This window comes from Danio rerio, chromosome 17 (genome assembly GCF_052040795.2).
Source record: "Danio rerio strain M-AB ecotype USA chromosome 17, GRCz13ab, whole genome shotgun sequence".
Taxonomy (NCBI): Eukaryota; Metazoa; Chordata; class Actinopteri; order Cypriniformes; family Danionidae; genus Danio; species Danio rerio.
In genome coordinates this window covers 14,220,569-14,231,718 of record NC_141037.1, presented here as the reverse complement: position 1 = coordinate 14,231,718, position 11,150 = coordinate 14,220,569, and the positions used below count along the sequence as shown (strand labels likewise).

The following is an 11,150-nucleotide window of genomic DNA, read 5'->3' as shown; positions in this document are numbered from 1 at the left end:
TTTACTGACAGTAACCTCTAATCCAATCTCAGCCTGTCAGACTGTGATCTCCATGGACTAGCTCATTCACCGACAAGACAGAGAGAATGATATTCAGCTGGGATTTAGCTCGTCTTTCCCTCTGACTGCTGGATTTGTACAAAAAAAATGTACACAAAGGAACTGATCTATTGAGGAATTGCCGGATGAATCCAAACATGGCAGCTGTACATTCATTCATTCTGTTTCAAATGTTCTTCGGATTTTTACACCAAGGTTTGGCTTTGATTTCAGACTACAAATTCTGTGGAGATCCAGAATGTGAAAGTAAGATCTTTTTTATACTCTGTAAAAGAAAGATTACAGTGTTGTGATGTGTGTTTACCTGTTTTGGAGTGTATGGTTTAGTACAAAGTCATACTCATGTGCAAGTTGTTGACATGCTTTCTTATCTTTGACTTTTTGTCCAATTTTTTCTTCTTTCAGGAATGATAAGTCGTGTGCAGGCACAGAGAGATCATGTTACTAAAGACTGCCGCTTTCTAAACTTTAAAAAAGGAGATATAATTACCGTTTACTACAAACTCACTGGAAAAAGAAATAATCTCTGGGCAGGAAGTGTGAGTTCTTTTTGTTATTTTGACACGTTACTACTATTTTTAATTTATTCAGTTCATATGCTGTAAAATATGCTAGATTACATTCCTTCATGTTGTCCCAACACAAATCGATTAAGTTAACTTACTTGTTTTTACAAATTTAAGTGGATTGAACATAAAACAATTAAGTTGTCCCAACAAAATTCTGAAGAATTGTGTTGATTTAGTTCATTTTAAATAAGTAGCTTGAACAAGCATAATAATGTTTTACATTTTGCAGACAGAGAAGCTGTTCGGATTGTTTCCAAAAGACGCTATAAAAGTTGATCAGCTATTTATTGATGAGAAAAAGGAAATCCAGGTGCCGACCCAGGTAATGTACAAACTATTGAAAATATATATATGTATTTTGTCTTGTAACCTAACACTTCATGAGATATTTAATAAAATCAAGCTCCATATTAAGTCACAGCAATCATTTTAAAGCTGCTAATAATACAGGGGGGCTAATAATTCTGACTTCAACTATATATATTTATCATTTGTAAATGTCATTATTGTCCATTGAAATGACAGACTTCTTTCATGGTCATGCATGCAGGATTTTTTCAAGCAATTTTGTCAGCTCAAAAGGATAGTTCACCCAAACAAAATTTAAATATATGTTAAATTTACTCACCCCCAAGTAACTCCAAACCTTTATGAGTTTCTTTTTACTGTTGAACACAAAATAATATATTTTGATGAATGTTGAAAACCAGTAGCCATTGACTTCCATGGCAGAGGAAAAACATTGTGAAAGTTTTCAACATTGTTTTAAAATATCTTCCTTTGTGTTCAACAGAAGAGAACAACTCAAACAGGTTTGAAACCAATGTAGGTTGAGTAAATAATATGTGAGAATCTTTAGGTTTATTTGCTTTTTAATTGCCAATGGCTTTTAATGCATCTTAACAGGCCCATGCAGAGACTGTCCAAAGGGCATGTGCAGGATAAATTTTTTGAGGAGTGGGAGGGTGGGGGTTGTTGTCGCGTGCGTACTGAACAGCGGTGTTGTTGCACTTTTGAACATTTTGGAAGGGCATTTTCTATCCAAGACTAAAAAGGGCATGTGCACTGCACAGGTTGAGCCCTATGTGTGCACATGCCTGCATCTTAAAAATCAACATATTTTCCAATTTCCTGAAGGTCTTAGGTTTCTTGCACTCAAGAAAAGATTTGTGATGCTTGATCAAACTACTTACTTAAATGAGCTGAATCTTTTTTTCTTTAGTTTTCTTTGGATAACTTAATTATTTTATGTTCAATCCACTTAAATTTGCAAAAACAATTACGTTAACCTAATCGATTTGTGTTGGGACAAAATGAAGGAATGGAATCCAGCATATTTTACAGCATATGAGCTGAATAAATTAAAAATAGTAGTAACGTGTCAAAATAACAAAAAGTACCTACACTTCCTGCCCAGAGATCATTTCTTTTTCCAGTGAGTTTAAAGTAACTCATTTGCATTGTGTAAGCATTTACAGTGTGTACATGAAAGCCCAGTAGACAGATTTTTATATTTTATGTAAAGGACCCATACCCATTTATTTTTTGCCAAAAAACTCTTTTCTACAACGTTGAATAAATAAATGCTTATAATGTTCAAGATACTGGCAAAAGATTAAACACTGGCTGCAGTTTATTTATCAGCCACCAGTTCAGCTAAAAACAACATTTTTTACAAATATCACATTTAACTCCACCATTTTAGTGCAATCTAAAGCTTTCATTCAGAGTTGCATGCATCCAATCAACAATTGATGGACTGAAGCAAGTACCCACCCTACTTTTTTTCATTAAAATTAACCATTTCATTCAGACATACGTCATAAAGCTGAAAAATAGCTAACATATTACACTGAAAAGGGTGGCACGGTGGCTCAATGGTTAGCACTGTCGCATCAAAGCAAGATGGTCATTGGTTTGAGTCCCGGCCGGCTAGGTCAGTTGGCCATTCTGTGTGGAGTTTGCATGTTCTCCCCGTGTTTGTGTTCTGGTTTCCCCCACAGTCCAAAGACGCTATTATAGAGCAAATCCTTCATAGAGGATTTTATTGGTGAAATAGATTAATTAAATTGGCCATAGTGAATGCAAGTGTGTATGGGTTTTTCCCAGTAGTGCCTTGCAGCTGGAAAGGCATCCGCTGCATAAAAAAACATATGCCAGAATAGCTGGCGGTTGATTCCACTGTGGCAACCCCTGTTTAATAAGGAACTAAGCTGAAGGAAAATTAATGAATAAATTAAACTGAAAAAAAGATTAATTGGATTTACTAAATATTTTAAGTTAAGTAGCTGCAAACAATTTAAACAAATGAATTTAGTAATGTTCAACTTATTTAGTTTAGGCCATTTAAAGAGTTTACAACCACTTCCAAATCCAATTAATCATTTTTTTTGGGGTAGAAACTTCACGTTTTACATTGTACAGAATTTACTAACTCATATAGCTTCTGTCTATAAGCTAAACAATATCAGACAGAATCAATTCTTCCATGTCGATTCGTGTCTTTTAAGAACATGAATATTAATCAGTGCATAAATTCTCTCCTCAGGAATTTGACTTCATGTGCTTTGATGAAAATGGTGTAGTAATTGAGCCCAGCACTGAATTTGATGATACAGAAGATTTGACACAAGAAACACAAGAAAACAATATCAACGAAGTCTACGATACCCCTAACGATGATACAGAAGAGACTGAACCCATCCAGATTTCTCCTCAAGACGTTTCCAATCAAAACGGCCCCGAGACGACAGAAAAAGGTGGGTCTTCGTGGATAGGCTCTGCTGTTAGTGGATGGTTTGGCAGGAATGAACAAAGCAATGCTGAACCACAGGATGAAAGCAGCGAAGAATCCTTCAAAAGCAGAAAAATAGTGATGGACATCGAGGAGAGCCACGCTGAGGAGAAGGAAAACTCTGGAGCATTTGGTTGGCTCAGCGGTGAATTGACAAATGCTTTCGGATTCGGTAACCAGGATCTCAAGACGGATGCTCAGGAAAATATTGATACTCCAACTGATGATAAGCAAACCAACTCCTGGATGAGCATGGGTAGAGATGCCTTGGGCTTCGGTGAAGACAATTCAGCTGAAACCGAAGCACAGAAAGCAGAAGAAAACCCAAACATGGAGGACCAGAGCTTAATTAACCCCAATCAGAGCATGGAAAACGACCCAGATGAGGATGAAAGTGAAAAAGTAGAGGAACAAACGGGGTGGTATGGTGGTATCTACAACCAAATTACAAATCTTTATGGAGAAGAGCAAACTAAACATGATGAGAATGATGATGAGATCTTACCTGAGGAAAAAAAAACAGAATTTGCTACAGATATTAAGAACATTGAAACCAAAGAGTCCGAACCAAGTTCACAGTCCATATTTTCAGTCAGTGGCTTGGCATCAGTTATGAAGCTTCCGTTTCAGGAAGACGTGGTAGTAAAGACAGATGAGGAACAGACAGGAAAAAGTGAAGATCCAGGTAAGGGAGATTTTGATGAGGAAAAAAGTAATGAGGATAGAGAAGAAAAAGAAATGATAACTGATGTTAATGAGCAGGACTCAGTCGCAACAGACACTGACATGTTTAGTGAAACTCAGTTGGTGTCTGATAAAACCAAAACTATGGCTGTTACTGAATCTGATAGCATGCAACAACTGGATGGAAAGTCCAATGCAAGTGAGGAAAGCACATTTACTTTCAATGCTGATGTTTTAGTAGAAGACGTGAAGCAAGATGTGCAAAATAATGAGGCTGTAAATATAAGTAAGGATGATTATAATGAGAAACGAAACACTAACAAGGATCAAGAAGAAGAAATGTTGAGTGATGTTAATGAGGAAGACCAAAACCCAAAAGATATACTAGGTAAAACTCCTGACAAAACAATGGCTCATTTAAAAGATAGCATTGATACTGATAGCACTGAACAAATAAAAGAAAGATCTAATGCTTCAGAAGAAAGCGCAAATTCCAAAATCCTTGAAAGTAAGTCTGCAGATAATTTAAATGAAGTTAAAAATGAATACAATGCCGATGTGATAGATGTGAAGCAAGATATTGAAAATAATGAGGAAAATACAGCAAAGGATGTAAATATAGGTAAGGAAGAAAACACTAGGAAGGATCAAGAAGAAGAAACAGTGACTGATGTTAATGAACAAGACTTAAAAACAACAGACAGCGATGTGCTTGGTGAAAATCAGCTTCTGTCTGAAGAAACAGTGGCTTTTTTAAAAGATACAGCTGAATCTGATAGCACTGAACAGCTCGATGAAAAATCTAATAAGACTGAAGAAACATTCACACATTTACGAATCCTGGAAAAGAAGTCTGAAGATAAAAGTGAAAATAGCGCTGATGTTTTGGAAGTGGAGAAAGATATGAGAGATATGCAAAAGGATGAGGAAAAGTCAGCAAAAGAAGTCATTTTAGGTAAGGACTTTTTTGAGCAACTGAATGTGATGGAGGATAAAATGTCTGATGCTGACAAGCTAGAATCAATCTCAGAGGCTGATTTAATCAGTGAAACTCACACATCTGATGAAACGATGACTTTAAAAGACAGAGTTTCATCTGACGATATTAGAGAACTGAATGACTCTTCACCAGACATTAACATTCAGAATGAAAATGAAGTTGAATTGGCAGATAATTCAATTAGTGGAGTTATTCAAAGTGAAAACTACTTAACCGATTCAGTTGATGACATTTCACAAAGCAAACTGACACCAAATCTATCTGATCAAGAAAATGTAGACAATACAAAACAGCAAGAAAATGATTATGATCAATTTAATACAGAACGCATCACTTCTGCTGATACATCAAAACAATTGCAGGTAGAGATACATGATCAGAAATTACAAGAATTAAATGTTTCCTATTCATACAGCGACTCTCAAACGGAGATGGTCATTATTAGTGAAGATGTAAAAGCCGATGTGATTTCAGAACTGACTGTGTCTGATGTTTTATTAAATTATGATAATGAAAAACAATTAAATGACAAAGATGCAACAGAACATGATGGGTTAACTATGGACAGAAATGATGGGTTAGTTATGGACAGAACAGATGTATTAGTTAATGATGGGTTAGTTATGAACAGAAATGATGGGTTAGTTATGGACAGAACAGATGAATTAGTTAATGATGGGTTAGTTATGAACAGAAATGACGGGTTAGTTATGGACATAAATGATGGATTAGACACAGGCAGAAATGATGAATCGGTTAAGGACCAAAATGATGGGTTAGTTACGGACAGAAATGATGGGTTAGTTGTGGACAATAAGGATGGGTTAGTTACAGACAGTTATGATGGGTTGGACAAAAATGATGGGTTAGTTATGGACATAAATGATGGATTAGACACAGGCAGAAATGATGAATCGGTTAAGGACCAAAATGATGGGTTAGTTACGGACAGAAATGATGGGTTAGTTGTGGACAATAAGGATGGGTTAGTTACAGACAGTTATGATGGGTTGGACAAAAATGATGGGTTAGTTATGGACATAAATGATGGATTAGACACAGGCAGAAATGATGAATCGGTTAAGGACCAAAATGATGGGTTAGTTACGGACAGAAATGATGGGTTAGTTGTGGACAATAAGGATGGGTTAGTTACAGACAGTTATGATGGGTTGGACAAAAATGATGGGTTAGTTATGGACATAAATGATGGATTAGACACAGGCAGAAATGATGAATCGGTTAAGGACCAAAATGATGGGTTAGTTACGGACAGAAATTATGGGTTAGTTGTGGACAATAATGATGGGTTAGTTACAGACAGAAATGATGGGTTGGACAGAAATGATGGGTTAGTTATGGACATAAATGAATCACTTATGGACAAAAATGATGGGTTAGTTATGGACAAAAATGATGGGTTAGTTATGGACATAAATGATGGATTAAAGACAGACAGAAATTATGAATCAGTTAAGAACAAAAATGATAGGTTAGTTATGGACAGGAATGATGGATTAGAGACAGACAGAAATTATGAATCAGTTATGAACAAAAATAATAGGTTAGTTATGGACAGGAAGGATGGGATAGAGACAGACAGAAATTATGAATCAGTTATGGACAAAAATAATGGGTTAGTTATGGACAGATTTGATGGGTTAGACACAGATAAATCGGTTATGGACAAAAAAGATGAATTAGTTATGGACATAAATGATGGGTTAGTTATGGGCATAAAAGATGAATCACTTACAAACAAAAATGATGGGCTAGTTATGGACAGCACTAATGGGTTAGATATAAGCAGAAATGATAATTTAGCTATAAATAGAAATGATAATGTAGTTATGGACGGAAAAGAAGTACAATTTGTTGAGGCATTGTCAAAAGACATCACATTTGATGAAGAAAAGTTACCAGATTCAGAACCACTGGATATAAGCAATGAAGATGAATTGAGCACAGACATAAATTCACTTGATGAAGAAAGAGATCAAATTCATCTTGAGCCAAATTCAGCCCCAAACACCACTAATGATGAAATCAATAATACCATGGAATCGCATGATGGATCTGTGGAGAAAGCAGCTATAAGTAAGGACACTGATTCAGAAAGCAAATATACAGATAAGGTTAAAATTCATGAAGAACAAGAGAAACCAGGGACAGTTTCTGAACCCACAGAAATTGAATTTGAAACTAAAGAGATTAAGGAGGACACACACAACAAAAATGGATACACAACAAACACATCAGAAGGATTTGGGGTCTCAAATAATGACGGTCATGATCTTGACATTCCGGAAAAGACAGACAATGGTAACATTTTTAACACGGACTCAAATGGACATAAAGCATCCACAGAACCAAATTTAACAAGTCATTTCTTCTCAAAGGAAGAGCCAGTTCTGGATGACAGTACTAATTATATCACACTTGATCAAAATCAGACTGTAGAGCATAAAGAGGAAACTGCAAATGATGACGATCATCAAACCAAATCAGAATATGTCAGAAAACGGGAGAAAAGAGACACAGGTGTCATACATGTTCAAAGTAATGATGCTGACATGGCAGTGCATTCACAAGATGAACAGGAAGAGCAGCTCGGAAGACCTCAACACAAAAAGACTTTCAGTCATTCTCCGGAAAACTTTAAAGTATATAAAAACTTGAATTTTCATCTGAGCGAGCAGAACATTCAAGATCTGTCGGATTTATTTGGAGACCACAAGTTATCATGGCTCGATTCCAAAGTGGAAAACACCCATACGGGTCCAGATAACAATGATCTTGAGGAACTCAGTGACTTTGAACAGCTGTTGGAGTATTATATGAAGATGAACACAAAACTGGGGCTTATTCAGCAAGATAACAGACCTGGCGAGGATAATGATAATAATAAAGAATATCCTGCTCTACAAAAGCTGCTTACCCTTTTATCTACTCTAAAAAAGACATATTCAGCTGCGATAGCAGATATCAATGTAGAAAGACAAGGTACAGATGATTCGTACTGAACATTTACGAAAATAAAAGCAAGCACTTTTACAAATAAAGGTTCTTTATTGGCATCTATGGTTCCACAAGGAACTTTTGCCATCCATGGAACCTTTCCATGACACTAAAGTTTCTTCATAGAGGATTTTCTTTTAGATTTTAAAAATGTCCTTGATATCAGGAGAAATAAATATTTAAGAAATGTCATTAAAAGGATCTTTGAGGAACCAAAAATGGTTCCTTCTTGGCATCACTGCTAAACCCCACCTTTGGAACCTTTATTTTTAAGAGTGTAACGTAATTGGATCTATTAATTTTGATGAATTTTTTGCATGGCGAAAAAACGTTTGCATATTTGATTGATGGGAAATCCTGGTTTTTCACAATCCTGTTTTGTTATCTTATTCTTACGGGTGACTGTAATGTATAAGTGGTCAAGTCAAATTTTCTGTGGACCTAATGTTCCCTCTCCTTCCTCGCAGGGATCAGCAAAGATGAATGTTTTCATGAGGCATGTCTAGATGTGAATAAGGACATGGTAATTTCTTCAAAAGAGGTTGAAAATAATCCAGTTATTGCAGAAATGTCTGATATTAATGACTTGAGCAGTCCTCAAAATGAGCCAGTTTCTCAGAAGAAGGAGATTTCATCAAGTAGAGCTATTGTGAAGGATGTTCAGTCTGAGCAAATAAGAAAAGAGGAGGATTGGACATCTTCTGATATCAAGAAAACTACTGCCCAAAACCATGTCCTGTTCTCTGAGGAGCTCGTTGAATCGCAAAATGGTAATCAATTTTAAGATAATTTGCTATTTAAAAGAACAGGTGACATTTTCTACCCCACTAACGTGGTCAAACTTAAATGTTTTTGTTCTCTTTCACAGGGGAAGGGTATTTCTATCACATGGCAGTTTTTGTTGAAGACACAATTTATGAAATTGCATCAATAGTGGTCAAGGTAAGTCTCTTTGAAAAATTTGTGTTTAAAAGTAGCCTGTTACTGTAAAACAACTGGTATATTTAACAGCCATGGAATGATTTGGTGTCCCACAACTGTTTTAAAATATAACGAGCACAATCTTGTTATCTTAATTTAGGCAGTCATAAAAAGTACTGGGTAAAGTTACTTTTTAAAGTAGTTCAATACAAACCCGGGCGATGCGGTGGCGCAGCGGGTAGCACGTTCGCCTCACAGCAAGAAGGTCGCTGGTTGAGCCTCGGCTGGGTCGGTTGGTGTTTCTGTGTGGAGCATGTTTTACCCATGTTTGCATGGGTTTCCTCCAGGTGCTCCGGTTTCCCCCCACAAGTCCAAAGACATGTGGTACAGGTGAATTGGGTAGGCTAAAATTGACCAAAGTGTGTGTGTTTCCCAGTGATGGGTTGTGGCTGGAAGGGCATCCGCTGCGTAAAACATATGCTGGATAAATTGAGGGTTTATTCCGCTGTGGTGAGCCTAGATTAATAATGGGACTAAGCCGAAAAGAAAATGAATGAATAATACAAGCCTAAGCTTAATTTTACTCTTAAAAACACACACAAATAACATAACGCAAACTATCACATTACACCCTTAAAAAGCCACACAATTAGTTACTTTTTTAACATTTATTATATATATATATATATATATATATATATATATATATATATATATATATATATATATATATATATATATATATGTACATATATATATATACATTTTATATTACCCAACACTGCTCATGAAAATATAATGTAACATGGCTAATTTTAAACACTTTAAATGTCTTTATCCACCTATTAAAATTGCGGTTTGGCCAATCCATGTTTCCTCATTACTGGCTTTTTGATTAAAATGTTTATTTTATGTCAACGTCGACAGAATCAGTTAAATAATTGATGATTGACGTGGATTATAAAGAAAACATAACAAAATGTGAGCATAACATCCTGTTAATGAAAATTAACCATTTTCTTAAGATGCAATGTGTTTAAAATATAACTTTTGAAAGAGTTTCCTGTCATAATTTGTATCCTGTTTGTAAAAAACATGCCGACGACTAATATTACAGTCTATTTTAGTCTTGACATGTCTCCAAATGATATCAGATTTTGCACTCAAGCCAAGTTATTTATTATTAAGTATTTATTGTTTCTATAACTAAATATCCTATTAAACCTTTTAAATGAGTATTATATAGAGAGCTAATAATACAAACATAAAAGTAATCTAATTTTCAGATGAGCTGGGCTGCTCAACCGGTCTCTGGATTACTGACCTTGTTTGAATACATATATTTAACTGTCACTCCCACTAATGAAACATACTTACGCACATTTAGGTAACTACAGATGTTTTCATAATCAGCTCATGGCAAATATTCATGCGTGATCACCTTGACGTCTGTCACTTTAAAACTACCGGAACGTTGTGGCATTCAGCAATTGGTGACGTGTGGAAGAAACCGTAATCGTTGTGGGGATGTTATTTCATTGCGAATTTTACTTTTACTTTTAATTTTTTCTTAAAGTAAAAACAGTACTGTTTATCTGAACAAAGTGCGTATTCTTATAATTTAAAGCACATAAAAACAAACCTAACTGTTTTCCTTTTTGAATTTTCTAAGCACTAGATACAATACGTAACGAACCCCCCTAAAACAGAACAGTGAGCTCTTCCGCTCAGCGCAGTGCGCACTAGCAGTCAGAGTAGAGTAGCATCCGGCACCATGGCATGACAACAGATAAATGATCAGATTACAAAATACAAAATAAGTCAGTTTAAATATAATCATGGCAGACGAAATTAAAGCCGAGTCGGTTGTGACGGAAGCGACTGACATGAAAGGAGCGGCGAATATTTACTACACACTCGCGGTGGAGAAAATCAAAGATGTAGGTGCCAGTGTGTGTGTGATGAAACCGCTTGAGTGTGTGTGTGTGTGTGTGTGTGTGTGTGTGGCAACTGTCAGCAGGTGTCATGTTTATTTTTTTAAGTAAGCTGTCATAGTACGCATCATGTACTCGAGTGTACTATTTGCTGGATAAATGTTGGCTTT

General features: G+C 35.8%; 1 protein-coding gene across 19 annotated transcripts in view; it reads left to right on the top strand.

Annotated features, from left to right (window-relative positions):
• The first annotated feature begins 64 nt into the window (after nt 1–64).
• Nucleotides 65–11,150, top strand: part of mia2 (MIA SH3 domain ER export factor 2) — a 38,361-nt gene continuing 27,275 nt past the window's right edge. For 4 of the 19 annotated variants that reach the window (XR_015512482.1, XR_015512481.1, XM_087288726.1 and 1 more), the window contains exons 1-6: nt 65–306; nt 466–599; nt 859–951; nt 3,178–3,388; nt 8,593–8,895; nt 8,994–9,067. Coding sequence is in view for 11 of the 19 variants with exons in the window: in XM_087288726.1 (XP_087144852.1) it covers nt 186–306; nt 466–599; nt 859–951; nt 3,178–3,388; nt 8,593–8,895; nt 8,994–9,067 (936 nt within the window). In the remaining 8 variants the exon portion in view is untranslated. 19 annotated transcript variants of the gene reach the window in all.